This window comes from Larus michahellis, chromosome 4 (assembly GCF_964199755.1).
Source record: "Larus michahellis chromosome 4, bLarMic1.1, whole genome shotgun sequence".
NCBI classification, from domain to species: Eukaryota; Metazoa; Chordata; class Aves; order Charadriiformes; family Laridae; genus Larus; species Larus michahellis.
In genome coordinates this window covers 85,187,227-85,206,682 of record NC_133899.1, presented here as the reverse complement: position 1 = coordinate 85,206,682, position 19,456 = coordinate 85,187,227, and the positions used below count along the sequence as shown (strand labels likewise).

At 39.6% G+C, this 19,456-nt stretch overlaps 1 protein-coding gene and 1 long non-coding RNA gene across 2 annotated transcripts; one reads left to right on the top strand and one right to left on the bottom strand.

The window, feature by feature from the left end:
• Positions 1 to 255: 255 nt before the first annotated feature.
• Positions 256 to 7,650, top strand: PRRG4 (proline rich and Gla domain 4). The gene is made up of 5 exons (XM_074586198.1): positions 256 to 419; positions 3,430 to 3,593; positions 4,853 to 4,901; positions 5,644 to 5,779; positions 6,541 to 7,650. Exons 1-5 carry the CDS (start codon positions 314 to 316, stop codon positions 6,767 to 6,769), a joined length of 684 nt encoding a protein of 227 aa, XP_074442299.1. The 5' UTR covers positions 256 to 313; the 3' UTR covers positions 6,770 to 7,650.
• Positions 7,100 to 19,417, bottom strand: LOC141742830 (uncharacterized). Its single transcript, XR_012586890.1, has 6 exons — positions 19,308 to 19,417; positions 18,117 to 18,249; positions 16,043 to 16,136; positions 14,929 to 15,088; positions 9,273 to 9,538; positions 7,100 to 8,038 (listed from the first exon to the last, which is right to left on the bottom strand). It is a non-coding gene; the product is annotated as an uncharacterized LOC141742830 (long non-coding RNA).
• Positions 19,418 to 19,456: the final 39 nt, after the last annotated feature.

Genomic DNA, 19,456 nt, shown 5'->3' with positions numbered 1-19,456 from the left:
GAAGTTTTGGAGCGTACCGGCAGCACCTTGCGTGTGGTCTTTCCCCGGGAAGGGCCAGCCTGCGGAGGGGAGAGCGGCCCGCTGGCATCTGCGGGGCTTGCGCAACGGAGAATTAACGAGAGACACGCAGGACCAGTTTGGATCGGTGACTTTCTTCTAGGGATCCATTACCCTCAACTGCATGTAGGCGCTTGCGTTGGGTGACTTCATTTATAGGATTCACTCAGGGTTCATCACGGACACTTCAGGAGATTGCATTGTCATTTATTTTTTTTCTAACTGAGGTTAGTTTCTGTCTGACAGATACCACGCCATGTTTGTGTTTCTGGTACTGCTGTGTCAACTACACGTGATGGTGTTTGCATTTCCTCACTGCACAGGGAGATTAAATAACTTGAAGCTACCTGAATGGAAAGACGGTAACTTACTTTTAACATGATTTTATGCTTTCCAAAATAAAACTGTATCTAATTTTGCTTTTACTGAGAAATCTTCTTATGTATGTAAATAGTTTTGGGTTTAGTTTTGGTTTTTTTACTTCATTACAAAAAATAAGGTGTTTCATGCTTAATTTTAGAATATTTGAATATCTTTTGCTGAAATGATTAATTGACTGGGGTGTCGATATTAAGTACTTATCAGATCCAGTAGTAAGTGCGGACTGGGACAACTGAGCTTTCTCTAGGTCTGTAGGATTACTGTCATTGATATAAACAGAATCCTTTAAGTAACATCAACATTCCAAAAGTTTGAAATCTGTATTAAGGCAGTACTGTTTTGGCACTATTTGAGCACATCACAGTTTTATTTGTGTATCTAAAATTGCTCTGTATTTGAAAGGGTTTATTTGCTTGTTTTTTTGAGATAAACATAGTGCTGCTATTACAGCTCTTCACTTGGGAGGGAGGGAAGGGGAGAGGAATTGAGGTAAAAACAAATTAAGTTGCCCAAAAGGACTCAAGCACTACGATGCTAAGCTGTGTGATACTTAACATTTAAGCATCAGGACTTCAAAAAGGAATTTGTAACTTAGCTGTCTGGTCTCCTCTAGTGGGTAGGGAGTGCTGAAACCTTAAGACAGACTTTAAAAAGTTGTCACATTGAGCAGGAGGCTCCTTCAGGGGAGCGTATTGAGCAGAAAATTGAGCGGGTTATTCATTAAAATCCATATTGCCCTGGGGCATAAAACATCAGGCTGCCAGACTGCCTCTTTCCTGTGAGTTCATGGCGGAGAACCCCCTCCTGACAACCAGCCCAGATCATTCCTCCTTTAAAGACGGAGTTGGAAAGAGAGGGGACCAACTCTTTATCAAATAATTTAGCAAGTAGAACAGTTGCCACGAGTCTGGGGTACCTGCATGGAGAGTTTACCCTTCAGCATTTTCTGAACATCTTTTACCAGCAGAGTTACCTTATTCAGCACATCATGTGGATGCATTTTTAATTGAATGCTAGGCAAATTGGATTTACCATTCTGTTGAAACATGGCCTAAGGACTGCATTCAGTTCCCTCACGTATAGGAGAGAATTCAAATCCGTCTGTTTCATTCTTCCAAATACTATCTTAATCACCAGGTTGTAGATAATTTGGAGATGGAGATGGGTGTGCTTTGACTATGTCCTACAAAATGAAGAAAGTGCGAATAAATGCATAAAGACTCTTCAAAAGAGAAATGGAGCATCTATCACTGGGAATTAGGGGTCCTAGGCTCCAGGCAGCTTGCCTGTGCATTCCATAGTAATAAAAATGCATCAATTATCTTATCTAAATTAATTCAGAAGTATAGCGAATACTATTTGGCATGGTAAGGAATGAAACGCTACTGAGCAACACTGAAGATCTTGGTTTCAGAAGAATGAAGTTATTCATGCGATTTGTACTCAACCAAGATGTTGATAGTATTTTTCTCCATGCAATTCTTTTCCCTTTCCACTTGTGGGTTTGGGGGATCCCTTTGGATGAAGTCCTTCTCTCTGGTTACTCTTATATGTAGCATAAATACTTTAAGCTTACATTTTCTTGCAATTACTTTAGAATAACAGATTTCCCTTCCTATGGAAATGTGTGCGCACACGTGTGGCTTCTTCAATATATACTGTAATATTATATAAATTATATAAATATATACTGTAATACTCCTTCAATATACTATAATATTAAAGACATTAACAATCAGTATGCAAGTTATTTTGCAGTTTTCAGAGAGCAAACTATTTTGAGATACTATTGCAAGATTTAACAGTAACTATATGGGTAAAAATTCCTGAATGATGTGATAATCTCACCAAACAAGCTAACAAGAACACAGAACTAATTTGTAGCTGAATAACATTATTCTGAACCTCATCTCCTTTTTTAGCTGTCTGGCTTGGTATGTAACAATGCTGTTTCTGCATTACACTTGCAAAAATAATCCTCCAGTCATTTTGCTTAAAGAAATAGTCTGAATTTCTTGGAGTACAGATTAGGCTTTCACTGAAAACCAAGCCAGAAAACTAGTTCTGTCATAGAAAGATTTTTCTTTTCTTTTTTTTTTTTTAAAGAAGCTGTAGCAAGAGCAGGCTAAAACTTGACTATGGAAAATGCCTGGTGAGAAAATGCATTCCTGTATTCCAAAGCCTTCTATAATTTCACTAACTCTTCTGGAATCTCACCTCACAACAGACTCCATGAGGCCTCATGGAGCCTGTAATAAGCACAAAAGAAGACAAGAAATGTCTTCAGAAGTGCCTGTTGTCAGTAAAACCCCTATCATGGACTAATTTAAAACAAATAAACTTGGCAATATGCCAACGTTTACATAAAACTTGCTGCCACAATTATGAAAAGAGAAGAAATGTAAAATGAAGAGGACTCTGCTGCCATGATGTAAAATCCGAATTCCATAAACGGAATTTGGAACTCACAGATACCAGAATATTGATCAATGTATATTGAGGATTTTTTAGAAGGAAGAGTTTTTTGGTTGGTTGGTTGGTTGGTTCCCCCCCGCCCCGCCTTGCCTCCTCCCTCCAGTAGGTCAGTGTCTTGCTGTGTTTGCATCTGACTGAATTTCTGCTTTACGCGACTAATACTTTTGTTCTTAAGAGCTCCAGTAAAAACCCGATGCCCACATCCCAGAGCGGCAATACCAAAACTTAAACAACAGCTGTCATGAGAATCAAATGCTCTTGGCCCGTATACAGAATAGCTGAAATGCTTTATGAGAAAGGAAGATATGTTTATTTTATATTGCAGAGTTAGAAAAGTTAGCAGTGAAGACGATGTTTTAGGAGGAGCCCTTGAAGTTTTTTCCTGTATGTAGTTGAGAGATGCTAGGGGACGAAGGGGTCTCAGTGCGCTCCGGTAGGATTATTAACTATCCTTTAAAAATACCAAACTTAGCTTTCCTTACTTGTTTTAAATCAACTTGATTTTTTTTTTATTAGTGTTCACATCAGAAAAGGAGGCCAATTTATTCACTGGACGGCATCTTCTAAATAACAGATTTGATTTTGAAGCATTCACAGCAGATAACCTGGAAAGAGAATGCTTTGAAGAGCTGTGCAATTATGAAGAAGCGAGAGAAATTTTTGAAGACCCTGATAAAACGGTAGCTGTTCAAACTGAATTTAATATACTGAAGGAGGTTATTGACTAAATCATTACTGTATCTAAATACTGTAGCCCTTCTGAAAACAGCATTTAATATAAGATGATTGCTTATCTACTGTAAAAGTAGGGGCCTCAATTAGATGGGGTTATTGCTTTAGATACACAGTGAATACATCTGAATATGTACTACTGTCTTCAAGATTTTAGATAAGAGCTCCATTTCTGCTAACAAATATAAATGAAACTTCAGATGTACCGCTTGCGGATATACCTATATGTGTTTTCACAACTTCACTTTTTTTTTTAGTAACTTCTCAGCATCCAATTTGAATGTGTTCCACATGCTCTATGTATTAATTGGCTGATCATGTCCTTGTGTCATGCCAAAGAAGTGTTTTAGAAGAAAGGAGTACAGAGCAAATCCGCGGTTCAGCTATTGCTGAGTATTCCTATAGCGTTATCTTCTAAATCACTACCTATATGCAGCTTAGAAGAAACCTGTTACAAAAAAAGAGAAAAATACGTAAGAAACCTTTCAGCCCAATAATGGAACATGATGATTGTCTGAAGACTGGCTCTTGCTGCACGCAGCAAGAATCTCTTCATGATTCTAGGTGTGCTCTGCACTAACCTGCAGAAAGAGCAAGGAATACACTCTTTTTCTGAAGGGGGGAACGTTAGTTTGCCATTGGTAGCATTTTCCGAAGAAAAAGGTGAAAGTGTTAAATCAGAATCTTGATGGAGTCTTTTGCTGCGTAGCAAAAGTGGAAATTATGGCTAAACACGTTTAAGGTGTAACAGTCATGCAACATAAAGGTTTTTCTCTTAAACGAGTCCCATTATTTTTCCTAGCTGATATGAATTCAAATACTGTTTGTGCAAATGTCTGATTCTTAAGAACTTGACTTTGCCTCATTAATGCTCTTCTGTAGAGGTTTACAAAGATTAATTGCAAGCATTTTTTTTAGTGTAAGAATATATGCTAACTTCTACTGTCATCAGGTAGAAATATAAGACAGTTACATGCACTTTCTCTTTCACCAGCTAGCATTTTCTTCTTTGTGAAATTGTAATTTTTATGCAAACTTCAATGTATGAGAAAAATATGGAGGGATAAGCAAGTACAAATCCTTCAGTGGGAGTTGCTTCTATTTATGCCCTTGGTAAATTCTGCCCTCAGCACCATATGAAAAAAAAATGTCAATAAGCCTGCCAATTATGTATCTCACATAAATCTGATCCTTTGTGTTTTTATAGATGGATTTTTGGAAAGACTATTCAATTAAAGGCCCTAAAATAAAAATAGGTAAGTCATCTTTTTATTCTTTTATTCTTTTCTTATATTGCATTTTGTGTTTGTTATGATAGTACATTCTTAAAAATATACTATGCATTCAGCTGTCAAAATCAGAATTGATCTTTTTAGTGAAATTCACTGTGAACTGTGCGAGTCTATTGCATTATCTGATACAATAAAACACTCACTGAAGTGTCTTACAGTGGGATCCATTATAAGTCTGTAGGTAAAAAACAATATGAATTTTGTTGCCCATTTCTTTGTTTTATTACACAATCGGTAAACTTTACAGTAATTGTGTGGCTGCTTTCTGTGGTTTTGTTTTGTTTGTCCTGCCCTGCCCATTCCACCCCCTCCGCCCCCAATCTCTTTAATAGTAATATAACAGTCTGATTCATGTTCAGTCTTACGCCAGATGTTTTATTAAAAAAATGGTCAGTATGACTTGAGGACAGATCTACAGCCTGATCAAGGGCACAAGTACATGTAATAGTATTTGGAAGGCATTAGAAGACAGACATCTCAACAGTTTTATGTACAGAAAAGAAATATCTACTCATTTTTGCTTTGAGCTGAATGCGAATGATACTCTTGGGTTGTGTCGCAGAGATACGGCTTCTCGCAGCAAACTAGACATTTGTGGAAAGGAACAGCCTTACAGGCACAGTAAAGTTAATATCTCACAGTGTATACTGTATTCTATGTGGATGGAAAGAACTCATAATGAAAATAACCAATGTTTTATATTCAGGTGATGAGACACTACAAAAGATTAACGTTACAGGACTTCTCATCAGCCTAGTTGCTGCTGGAGTGCTGTTAGTTATAATTGCACTTCTTATCTTCTACTGCTGCAAAAGTAGATGCAAATCAAGGCAACCACCAAGGTAAGGAAGATCACTGCTTAAAAAAACCCACAACCACCAAAACAAACCCTTGCTTAAGAGTGGAATTCAAAACTTACTTGGGTTGGTCTAACTGTATTCTCAGAGAATCCAATGGATGTTTTAGGTCTTACTTTCCTGGAAGCAAAGTTAGGTGAGCACTAGCAGCAGTTATGCTGAAATTAGTAACACAAAAACATAAAACAACACTTGCATGGCTGATGTATCTTTGGATTATTTTTTGTGTGCGTATGTTCTTGGTTCCAAAATATTCTTACTAAAACAATGGAATCATTTTAATACGTTGGGGCATGCAATAGAAAGTCTAACATGTTCTGTTTGCTCTTTAAAGTAGGGTGTATGCTTTTCATGGCATGTAGCCTACCTCAGATGCGAGATGGAGTAGGTTGGAGGAAATTCTTCTCTACCAGTTCTCCAGCCCTGCTTGTTCCTTGATCCTAAATGTGAAAGGAACACGAGAGGATTCCGTGCTGCTTCTTCCCTATAAATTTCATGTTACTGAGCTATTCTTACCCTGTAGTTTGAAGACAGTATTTGGTTTCTGGTCTTTATGATCATTGAAGGCAAGTGGGTTGTGGTGGGTAGTTTTTTGTTTTGTTTTGGTGGGGGATTTTTGTTTGCATTTTTTCTTTTTTTTGGTGTGGTTGGTTTTTCAGGTTTGTTTGTTGGTTTTACAACTAGGACTTTATATTCTTCCCTTTAAAACAGAAGTTGACACTTATAATGCTGTTAACTTTGTTTAGGTATTTGGATTATGGAAGAAGTAGAAGACGTAATTCATCTAGCATCTTCAGAAGGCACGAAGAATTTTCTTTAAACCCACTTCCTCTCAGAACTGATGATTCAGAACTACCAACTTATGAGCAAGCAGTTACTTCAGATGGACAACACAACGTGCCACCACCCCCTTATCCAGGGCCACCAAAAGGGGCACTGGTGATTAAAAGATCTATGTCACTTCCTGCCCCCTAGTCACAAACCTCCTTCTGGGGTGATGTGGCAAGGGGCGGGGGGAATGCTGAAACATAACATACTTTTTTTAAAAGTGTGTGCTACCTTGCATATTGCAAGACAGTTTACAAAAATGTGAAAGATCTTTAGCACAACTAGGAACAAGTGAAAATCCCACTTGGGAAAGGAGGTGATCTGTTGCAAAGGCTGCAGGACTATTCTTTGCACAAGGTTATTTCGCTGAGGAGGGACTGCATGAAGATTACATCTTGTACTGCCACCCTCTTCCATAAGCACTTTGAGCCATCCCATCCTACTATTGATGTTTCATTAATAGTTTCATGGGTTCTTTTTTCCTTAGAAGGAAGTGTGTTTTAATTGGTTTTATTGAAACTAACGATCTTTTGACTATTACGTAAGAATTCTAGTTTGTTGAGATATTCGCTTCATTGCTGTGTGAATTTTCTATTCATTCTAGTAATAGATTTGAGTATGAAAATTATTTCATGATTTCATCTTTCAAATGTATATAAATTACTGCTTCTGGATTACACTGGTTTGTTTTAGACATTGCTGTGTCTAGACGTTAGACACACTACTCAATTTATTGTATTTTTTTGATTATAATTTTGGATGAAAAGAAACCATTAATTAATTGTGTGCCACATTATCCATTCAGACAAACTATAGTTCTATCAAATTATTTTGATACTCACTTTGACCTGGCAGTTAGTGCTGAAGAAGTAGAATACCATGGGTTGGGAACGCTAAGCAAATGGCTAGAGGTTTGTCCCTTGTTAAAAACTACGCAGGTTTCACTGATACTGTTTCTCTTGCAAGTTAAAAATGTAAATGCTGAAAAAGACATTTCTCTTGTCAAATCAAAGACCAAACTACCCCACAGAAACACTTTGCGTAAGTGTGTATTGCCCTGCTGGGAGGACAAAATGGTAACTTTGAGCAGAATGAAACATCATATTAGATAAATAACCAGTATCTACAGAGCAATAGTCAAGAATTTCAGGGAGTTCTTGGTTAACTGTATCAACACAATTTCTGTATCTCCAATTGTAGCCACCCTTAATTTTACATCTTGTTAAAGTATCAACAGCCAGCATTATGTGGCCTGCAGATCTTGCTGAGCAAGTCACAGGCCAACATTGCTGTCCTTTTACCTCCTAGTTAAATATTTGGCACCGTAGTGGAAAAGGCTTCCCAGAGGCGCAGGAAGCCATATTGCAGCGTCTCACAGGTAACACGTCGGGCTGGTGTTTTCTTGTATCACGGTACCTATATAGTTGGACAGATGCAATAAAGTTTTTTAAGCAACAGATTTACACACACGCACTCCCATTTGACCAATGCTGACAGCAGCCAATGGTATTTTAATTTGGTGCCCAAAATGCACTTTATATTATAAATGTTGAATATTTATGTGTAACATTTCACTTAATTTTATGTTTTTTAACATACTAGAACCTACAGTGCAGAGGATTGCTATGAGACTTCTAATCTGTAAATGCTTTTGCAAAGAAGAAAATGCTCCAAATCTTGGAATATAAAGAGGGTACATTGAAAATGCTACACAAGGAGGTCTTGCCCTTTGAAAAATACACGCAACCCAGCTAGTATCAGTGGACACTGGACTGTGTTCTTTAATTCCTAAAGTTTCAGCATCAGACTTGGCTTTTGACAAGTCACAAACTTCTTTGCAGCTTCTTTCTTTGGGAGAGATGGGGAAATGCCCTTGTTTGGACAGCTTCAATTCACTTTTGCTCTACTTGTAAAAGCATTCTGAAGTTCTTGGAGGTTACTATTCTGTAAGACGGAAGTAAGTGAATTGTGCGAGATAACTGTTGATAACCAAAATACACAGTTATGATGAAGCTATGGAATTAAAAGCTTGCAAAAACATTTCTCCCATATTTCCTTTTCATTTAGCTAACAAAATTTAGATTTGTTAATGTGCATCTTGAGATACAGAGCACACTTTTCTCTAGATTTTTCCTGGGACTCAAAAATGACTAATTTAATGGGACTGACAGGAGCACTTTCAAGGAAAGGGATTTCACACAGTCATGAGAGAGTTCAGAGATTCTTTAACATTACTACAGTGATGTATGCATCTGGCAAAGTCACATTTTAAATAAACTACAGAAATTGTACAGAAACCTATTTAATCACTTGAGATTTGATTCTTCTACTATTCCTACAAATCATTTGCAAATGATTCCATGCAATGCGAGCACAAATCTTGACCTTCATGATTAAAAATGAAACCTTTAGATGGTGTAACTGTTAAACATCAATGCCGTAGCTCTTTAGGCAGTAAACTGCACCTTCTGTAGGGTTTAACACTTCAAATTTACTCAAAGAATCTGCACTTTACACCCTGAAGATACTCAAAATATGCAGTGACCAACATTCAAATACTGTTTGCATTTAACACGACAATTTGCAACACACATTCTGCTCTTTATAAATAAATAAGTTTAAAATTTAGTTGAACACAACATGAACTTACCTCTCCTTGTAAAGGGAGAAAATTCCCTTGAATGGCAGTTGTTTGGGTTGAGTGAGTTTTTCTTCTTTCCTGCGTTGACTCCTGGCCCAAGACACTCTTACGTTGTATCTTGTCTCTTTTGGGAACTTCATTTAGAATTTCTTTTTAGATTCATCAGGGTTAGCAGAGGAAACGTCAACAAAACGTCGACTAAGGTGACTTGTGAATTCAGAAGTGTTTGCCGCATGTCCGAATTTTACAAGTAGTCTCTTTTGAAAATGCGGTTGCTATTAGAATATAGAAGACAGCAAATATAAGTGTCCTTAGGTGGTAGGAGGAGGTAGTTTTTGAGGAGCAAAGCAGCAACAAGTTTAATCTAAATCATCAGCATTTTGACTTCCAGACTTTCTTTCAAAGGCCTGTAGGAAAGGCAGTGGATTTTAAGTGAATTAACAGAGATCTACTGTGATAGTTGAAAACAGAAGTGTCTAAACAAAACACTGTAAAAAACTGCATAGTACTTAAAGTCTGTTTCTCTCAGGACAGGTTTAAACATGTCACACTAAATGCTGCTAGCCATTGCCTTTAACCATTTTGCAAAAAAACTTTTTGTGTTGCCCTTTCAGCATCAGAGAAGCTTACAGCATTCAACTTTTTATAACTCAGGACAGTTTATTAGTTAGAGCAAATAACCAAGGGTCAGAAAGGTGGTCTCCTGCTCTGTAAACTGAAAAATAAATAACTTAACCCGTTTCTTGCTACAGTGAAATAAGAAAGCAACTATTTGATTTATCAAATCATCTGATGAATACTATTATAAGCATTATGTATTTCTAGGTTTTGGGGTTTTTTTTATTGGGGTTTTTTCCTCTTCTGGTTAGAAGAGAAAAACCAAAGTGTCACATGGAAGTACACTTCCTCACCACAGCTCATGAAAATGTGAGTTATGAAGCATTTGATTCTGGTCCTGTCAAAGCCTATGGGAGCTTTTTATTGGCTTCAACTGAACTGGGATTGGCACCAAAAATGAAATAACTGATCACTTCAGGTAACAAAGACTATAACGCTTTGCCAAATTATTTACCACAATGCTGTTGCCAATCCTAATTTAGAGTATTCTATTGTTTTAATGATGCCTACTTACACTAACTAGAATATTTGAGGCTGATCTGCCCTTAAAAATATATTTGAAATTTGGAGAGCATAGGAAAATGCCTTGTCTTTCCTCAGATTACCAGCTGTGAATAAGCTGCATTAATTACCTGCAGGTTATTAGCAACATTTTTTTATTACTTTGATCAATAGGACAGGTTCATTTAAAGCTTAAAAAAAACCACAACAAAACCAACAAAATTTTCTATCCACAGTCTCATCTACCAACAAAAGTTTTATTGCTGCTATCCTCACCTGTTCTGTGTGTTGTAGAGAACAGGAAGGAAACCTCAGGTTTAAAAGCCATCTTTTGAACACTTCAAGCTTGTTCCTCCTATGCTGTAAATACCGTCTTTCCATTAATTCCTAGCATATGGATATTTATCACTATTATCATTTCCACAATCAAGAACTTGCACGTGTTTTCCTCTCAAAAACTTTAAGCACGTGTTCCCACATCTTTACTCAGGTGGTAACTTTTGACTGTTTCCAGTCATTTCTGAACTGTGTAAACAGTTCTTGTTACTTAATCTTCTTATTTCCTTCTAATCATCTGACAGGGCCTTTGAAATGCACTTGTCACTGGTTATAGTTTAATTCTAACTTTGATGTTAAGTGCTGTCAATTTTGTTGGGGGAGGGGTAGCAATATTTTAAACTCTGATAGTCTGTATTATTTTGTAAAACAATTTCCAAATAAACATTTACGCAGGTTAATCACGGCAAAAGAGAAAATGCTAACTCAGCCTATGATAAAAAGTTAAAAAACCTTTGACAACCCTATTTTTTTTAAATTAATTTGGTAACAGCATGCACTCTTCTTCATGCCACATGGCACATATATAGCAGGGAAGAAGGGTCATGGTTTGTTAACATTGGCAATTTCTGCTCTGGACAGAAGCTTCCTACTTCAATGCTCTAGTTCACTTAAGCATCTGAGGTTCTGAATGATGAACTGCAGTCACTGAAGATAAAGTCTTCAAGACAAACAAGCCAACTGAACCAGGTGTTGTACCCTTCCATCTTCCTTGACTGTCACCAGACCTTTGGCGAGATGATTTAACACAATAATGTGGCTGAAAAATATCCACTTTCTTAGGGTTAGTGAAGTGAGGAAGATCAGTCCAGCGAGGACCAGAACAGGCATGCAAAAGCAATGCAGGAAGCAGGACTTCCTCAATGGTAATGGTGATTTCAATGTGAAGTAAAGGTACACATCATGCAATGAGAATAATCGTCTGCAGGAGGCAGGACGGACAGATGAGTGCACCTAGGTAGAGCGAATACTGTAGCACAGCAAATGACATGAAACTAAACCGCTCTTGTTTTGCCCACTAGAAGACAATAGTCAGATTTGTGCTTCTTCTCCCAACCATGCAAGATGAGCTGAACTAGCTGGTTAAAACTCCACAAAGAATACCAGATCCTCCTCCTGTATTTGAACACCCAATGAAGCTTTTTAATCAGTCAATTGAACTGAGACTTGAAATAGAGCTGGTAGGGTATAAATGATTCATTCTCATTAAATGTCTTGGAAACATAGGATCCCAGTTCTTTGTAAAGTGTCTTTCATGTCACCTGTCTACTGTATTACGACTTTAGCTATACAGTTCCCAGCTACAAAAAAATGAGGAGTTTGTACCTAGTGGATTTCATCAATTCTGAAAAATTACGTGGAAACTGAGCAAATTTACAGCATTTCGACACTACTTATTTTTTATAAAAACACAAACAAACAACTAGCCAAAACTCAGATTAATCAAATTTCACATCTAACTTTTAATCTTGGTGTCCATTTAACAGAAAGCCAGCCCATTCACTTTGAAATGTCAAAAACAATTACTGCAAAACTGCCCTGACTCATTTGGCAAAATACTGAAATGTCAGCAAAGGACTAGCTCCAGCTGGGAACAGCGGGTTCTAGGATGTACCAACAAGGGAAGCAATAGTACTTCCATTAATGTTTAAATTACTGTTTAGTTTGCTGTCGCCCCCTGTGGAAGCAGCCTCCCCAAATTTTCACCAAGTGGACAGCATTCCTCTATTTTACCATAAAAATATATTATCTCTTACAGTAACTTCACAATGGCAACTATACTAATTGCTTATATGTAAAATAACAGAACAATATCAAATGTATTTTGCCTATTTTTGATACAGTAAATTTTGTCCATGTTGAAAATACATATAACTACATTAACTACTTTTGCTTAACATTTAACTTTTCATTTCCTTCTTTTTTTTAATTATTATTCTACCTACAATTTTTTTTACTTCTCTGTTTCCTTTTTCTGTATCTATTCATAACCTGTTATGCCACACACTCACCTGTTTTCTGCCTTTTTTTTTTTTTTTTATTTTCTTTCCTGGACATGGTTCCCAAGTACTTAGTCCCCTCCCACTGTCTGAAAACCACTCTTCTTGCACAGCTTCCCGTGTTTCCTCATAGTGACACCAAGGCCTTTAGCTGCTCCTTTCCCTCCTGCTTTCAGAGTCCTTGGGGCTCTCTGCACAGCACCTAGACTACAGAAACACTGAAACAAAACGGGTCACCAGATGCAGGCATCTTGCTGCTTACATTCTGGGAGCCTCTCAAAGCCCACATTTTATAGGTAGCAGCCAGATTTCAAAGGATCAGGAAAAATATTTCAGTCTAGAAATCAGTACACAAACACAGGTTTTGAAAAGGCCTTATAACAGGTTTTAAATTTCTGATGCAGTGCTGACTTCATTTAGGAAATAGGAAACACCTGTGATCACTCAAGGTGCTCAAGCAGCTTCAGTTTGACTTCTCTGAAGATCAGCAACTACTAAGTACTGAATATTTAAACATCCAGTATTTAATGTTAAATACCCAGCATAGATATGATACAAACTAAAATATCTAGTAAGGGTTAAAATAAAATACTTCCTGTTAAAACTGTTAGTTTGGTCAAGAGCAAAGGTTTTATTCAAGTTTTCTTTTTCCTACGTGTCATTGCACATTTCTCACACTTACCTTATACCTGTTCTGGTGCTTACTAAAACCCTTCATAAATCATCCAGCAAAAACGTAGACAGCTTTCTCATGAGTGGGTGAACTGAATCAACACGAGTGCCGGCGGTGGCACCTTGGAAGGTGTGGGACCACATGACCAAAAGGAGGACTGGGAAAGTGAAGGAAACAAGGCCTTCCATCTCATTGCTGCAGCCAGCCTTTTACCAGCTCAGTCATCTCTTGTCATGTCAGGAGAAGTACCGTGGCTTAGCAGAGCAACTTTAGTTCAATAGAATGAATTGTGAAGATTTTGCTTCATTTGTGTGTACATATACTTAAGCTTATTATCAAATAAATGCACAGAGTAGTATATGTAAATAAATGCAAAGAAAGAGCATTTGCTGTGAGGCTTCAAGATCAAGTGTGCGTTCTTTGAAAGGCAGCACTTTCTTCCCTATTTACACATTTCTTAATGTCTAGCTTTATGTTTAAAGAGGCCATGTGCCAAATTAAATGCAAAATCTAATCTGTTAAGCAACTGCAATTTTCTTCTTCGGTGAGAGTCACAATTACAAAGGACACGATGCAAACCAGTCGGTGATTAACAGTAGGCCTGACCAAGACTCATGTTATTACCACATAATATCTGATGTACTTACCCATTGCTGCTCATGAAAGATACCACAGCCTGACAGCACACATAGAAAGCCTGCACTAAGGTGCTGCATGCATAATGTGTAAGCAGACACCTACTGTCCATCAGCGTTCAAAAGAGAAAGACAATACACAAATTTTATTTTGCACTCTTTTTAGAATTTGTTAGTAAGTCACACACAGCTCAGCTTTGGCCTGAACTTCTTCAAACTTCGTCTGATCAGACACATTCAAATTATTTGAATGTTTTATCTTTGAAACATTAGTTTTCAAAAAAGAACATCCTCAAGTCTCTGAAACATTATTTTCAAACAATTGTGAAGATTAATTCTCTCAGCACAAGGCTAACTGTTAAGCATTTCTAGAGCTTTTGTTGACAAATGGCTAGCCACTGAAAGCTAACCACTAAGATGTTTGTGTATGTTAGTGAACTATTTATGATACTGTGATAGTTCCAAAATAAAGTACTATTATGAACTGAAATACAATCCTTTTTGTCCACTTTCAACAACCAAGCTGTAATCTCAGAATTGCAGCGTTAACCGCATGCCATGTCTTTAACCACTTTCTTCAATCAACAACAGCTGAAGCTGCTGATCCAGCATGTGCATCTGACTATTCTTCCATGATTCTTTTCAGCCCATCAAAAATTGCCCTGAAGCATCCCAGGAATTTTGCTGCAAAACCAACAGTTTACAGATTTAGCTGAAAGCCTCTTAATGCAAGAAAAAAACAATAATATTCTGGCACTTAAACATGAGGGAAGAGCCAAGACATGACCAAAACCAGGCACCACGTGTCACGGAAAGGCAGAAACAATGCCTACTGTGGGAGAAGAGGGCATATGGGGATAGAGAGAAATGGGAAAAACCTTGTAGAGCCAGGGTTGTTTTACCTGCAATAAAAAGGATGTCAAAAGCACAGGCAGCAACTGCTGGCCCTAAGAAGAATCACCCCATTCAGTAATATCTCCTGCCGCACTCACAAGGACCCTTAGGGGTGCCATCCTGGTATGTAACATCTGTGGTACTCTTAAGTCTTCTTCCTGGCCAGTCCTGTACATATAAAACATACAAAATACCCACACTCAAACACTGGCTGACATTTTTCTGTTAACGTGAGTAATAATAATAGCACAGTAAGGAACAAAGTTACTAATTAAATAAATAATTCAGTTACAAGTAAATAATGCCAAGCATGAATTGGAGCATTACTCTGGCCCTGTATTTGTGATTGATATATTGGTTTTAATTATGATCAAATCACAGAAAACTGCCAACTGCCCATTAGCTTGATCCTGCCTTTCATTTGGCATAGTTACTTTAAACATAAAACTAGACTTCAAAAAGCAATACTGCCATTCAGCATTGTGCAACATTAAATTATTTAAACAGAAAGAGGAAAATAGGAAAGTTTCCCTAAGGGGCAGTGCGTATTAGCTAACACAGTTCTGGAACAGAGCTGGCTTGATTCTGGCTGAACCAGCATATGGGCAGAGAAGCCCGTTACTGTCCACAGAGGTATATCCTCAAGCACTCCTAGACTCTATAGAGATTTCTATATTGAATATACCACAAGCCAAGTCAACATCTCATCATCAAAAGTAAAAGCTCCCTGCTCCTTCTTGTCATCTCGTTCCCTTCCCAGCTGCTTCTGGCCACACGCTACCACTGCTTGCCCTGAGCCAGCACCCATCTGATGCAAAGCAAGCTGACTCAGCTCAGCAAAATTACAGAAAAATGACCTCTGGCAAAAAAGTAAGCGTTCTTTTGTCAGCAGAGGGAATTTACTGCTCACCTTATGGCCAGAGCATATTGCTAGGAGTGGGAGGGTGGAGCAGGGAAGGAGGAAGGGTGAATAAAGCCTTCTCCTTTGGGTGTCAGCAAGCATATGAGGCAGCCCAGCGCAGCCCTGCTGCCACACCACCACACCTGGAGGCAGCAGTGCATGCTGCAGCTTTGAAGATCACTCCTTGGACCTTAGGCAGAGGATTCCAATTAAAGTGTTACCTTAAGTAGTTAAATCTGTCTCCTAGCCATCCTACGACATTTTCGACTCTGTAAAGGATTTGTTATGTTATTTTTCCAAGCAGAGACTGTTCATCTAGGGAAAGAAATGAGCAACAAAAATTCAGTACTGCCCCAGGCTAGTATGCTGTACAGATTGTGTTACAGTGCTGTAATTTAAGATTTTGTTCTTAAATAGACTGAAAAAATACATTAGCTTGTGTTTCAGCAAAATGTATTTATTATACTCAATTATTGACTTGAGAGATAAGCTCATACAATATCATTGCTGGCTATAGGCACTCACTTATGAGCTACAGTTCGGAAGGTGTTAAAGCCCACCAAAGCTCAGGTCCTAAACGGAAAGTAATTGCTGCATTTGAAACAAAAGCATACCTTACTAACACAAAAATCATACTATTTTCAATATTCAGAATGATGAACATGTGTAATATGACCTCTAAATATGCATCTTAATCTTTACACTTTAATCTACACATTGAAACAACACATATAATTAAGAGGATCAATCAAATGATTTTTTCTATCCCTGACATCTTTCAGAAAAGCTGTTTATATGTATCACAAATATCAAGATACTGTAAAAGCACTTACTCTGAACAGACTCTTTTGTTGTCTTAGAGAATGGTGTTACAAAATGTCCTTTAGTTAGAAAAAGATAAAATGCACAAACTTGAGGGTAGCTTTCCTAGACAGAGGACGGCAACAAGCAGCAGGGATCGCTTTTAATGAGAAAACTGCAGAAGTCTCATGGGCTGGTCTCAGAACAAGTAGATTTCTCTCACACACAGAAAACGCAAACTACTAGAGAAACCGACTTTATTTGGTGGTTATGGACCTCAGCGATTAAGTTTTCAGTCTACTCCACCTCTATTAAAGCCATATAAAATAAATTAAACTTAACAACAGCTGTCACAACTTCTGTTTCACTCAACTTCGCTATTTGATTACAAGAAAGAGGATCTATTCCAACAACGTTTAGGGAAACCCTGCGTCTGTGGTAGATCGACAATTAGTTCATTTAGTGGTCTAAACTAAGTGTGTATGTCTCCGTACCTGTAAATCTGGCCTGTTGCTTCTTGTTTGTGATTTATCATGTAACACGATTTTACAGCCACATATCTAACAATATTAACACTTCCCCCCTTTTCTTTAGACAAATATCCTGTAATGAAAATACACAGCTCTTTAAAGTTCATGTTGACATTATTAATATGTCGTCCCAAATTTGTGGCAAGAAACTTTTAAGGTAGCTCCACACCAAAACATTCGCTCCAGATAACCAAACACTACAGCTAGGTGGAAAAGGCATTTAGAGTCACTTAGGTCCATGTATCGCCCTTCCCTCAGGCCCACTCGAGGGAAACAATGCACTCTAAGTGTAAATGATAATGTAGATTAGCGGAGATCCTGCAGGGAAATCAAAAACTGTAGGTCCTTCCCCGCTGGAAACGCTACTTTCAATAGTATCAGCAGCGTAAGTGCTTCATCATTAGCATAAAACTGGAGTCATTTTCTGTCATCAGGCCTCGTTCATATGTAAAACAGCAATCCTCGTGTTTCCCAGGGAAAGAGGATCCCCCACCCCCACATACTCTCCTCCAGCTGCAAGCAATACAGGTGCTAACTTATGCAAACACAAGGAAAACTCACTCTGCTGGTTTCTGGCTTTAGCACGCTTCTTTTCCCTCTACCCTGGCCTCTGGGTGACTTCACTCAGTCTCGCCGGTGCTGATGACTTTCACACTTACCTTTCCCTCCTGATCCAAGGCTGCATTTCTTCCTACAGTGGGCTCTACTGCTTCTTAAAACTAGGCATGAGAAAAGCAGAGCCTCAGCTTCTCCTCCTAAAGTCTCTTACCTTCCTGCTTTGTCATTTAATATTGACCAATCCACTTTTCTTATTCAAGTGTTGAGATTTTGGGTTTTTTTCTTAGCATCTAATCTGGCCGGCTGTAGTCAAGTTTCTAAACTCTGCATTTCACTACAGAATTCATTTCACTTTGTGGTTCGCTATTGCCCGGGGTACTACAAACTGAATCTTCAAAAGACTTACTCATTAGCATGCATACACCTTCCTCTTCTGAGCGTTGCCTTCAGGTACAGTCACCTTCTTTTCAAGTGCATATTCCTCATGTTTACCTCTGAGGCACATTCCTCCTACTCAGCTCAGCCTGTATACCTTCAACCTGCAGGGAAGGCAAGACACCATAGTTCAACCCACCATCCCCCTTGCCTCACGCAGACGCCCCCTTTGTTCCTACCCTATTCTGTGCCCGTTTCCTTTATACTTTGTTTTAACAAGCACATAAAGATATAGGAATTTGCTGTCTGTGCAGCAGGTGGCTTAGATCGGTCTAAATACTTAAACATTCTTTCCGCCCATTCCTCTCTTCAGCCTCTCGCTGTTTGACTTCTGGCCTATTGCAGGCTCCAGGCCTGCAATAACTTATTGATGGGGAACGATTTGGAAAGCTCTGCTATATATTGATATATCTACATTAGAGGCTTTTAGCTTGTAAAAAGAAAACCAAAAGTAGCCAAAAGGCTGTGCTTTTATATTATTTAACCTCTATGAAGAGTGACGATAGCCCCAAACCGCCAAGCAGGGGCACGCCGGAGCTTAACGCGGCTCTGGGCTGCCCTGAGGGGAAACGCGGCCATGAGCTTTCCCCCGGTGAGCCCCAGCCCCACCGAATTCCCGCGCCCACCACCGGGTTCTTTTATTTGGTATGTCCCTCAGAAGTTTAATTTTTCTGTAAGGAGGACAGGAGGAGGCGGGCGGGAGCGGCGTCACCCTCCGCTGACGCCGCTCCCTCCCGCCCGCCCGGGCGCCTCCTCCCGCGGCGGGGCAGGGCGGGAGAGCCGCCCTACAAATTGCTTTACAATGCGCTCCTCCACTCCGTGAGACAACCCGCCGCCTCGGGGCGGCAGCGGGGCTGAGGCGGCCCGTCGGCCTCCATCTTGTCGGTGGCGCGGCCGCCCCGCGGGGACCGTGGGCCCGCGAGCGCTGACGCCGCTTCCCCTCAGCGGGAAACAAGATGGCCCCGCCCCGGCCCCTCCAACAAAGCGCCAGCGCTTCACTTGACGCGGCCCCGCCGAGAAACCGGCCTCTTCCCTCCCCGCCTCACCGGCCGTCCCCGCCTTCAGCCCCCCCACCCCGCCCCGGTGGCGGCTACCGCCCCCCGCCACGCTCCCCTGCAGCCGCCGCGCTTCCCCGCCAGGCCGCGCTTCCCCAGTCACACACCTCCTCCTTCTCCCCCCGCCGGGCTCCGGCGGCGGCCCCCCTCCGCCGCGGCCTCCCTGCCCCCCGGCCACCGAAGCCGGAGCCCCGTGAGCCCCAGTGCGGGCTGGCGGGGGAGGTGCATCCTGGGAAAGAGCAGCCCGACATGGGTC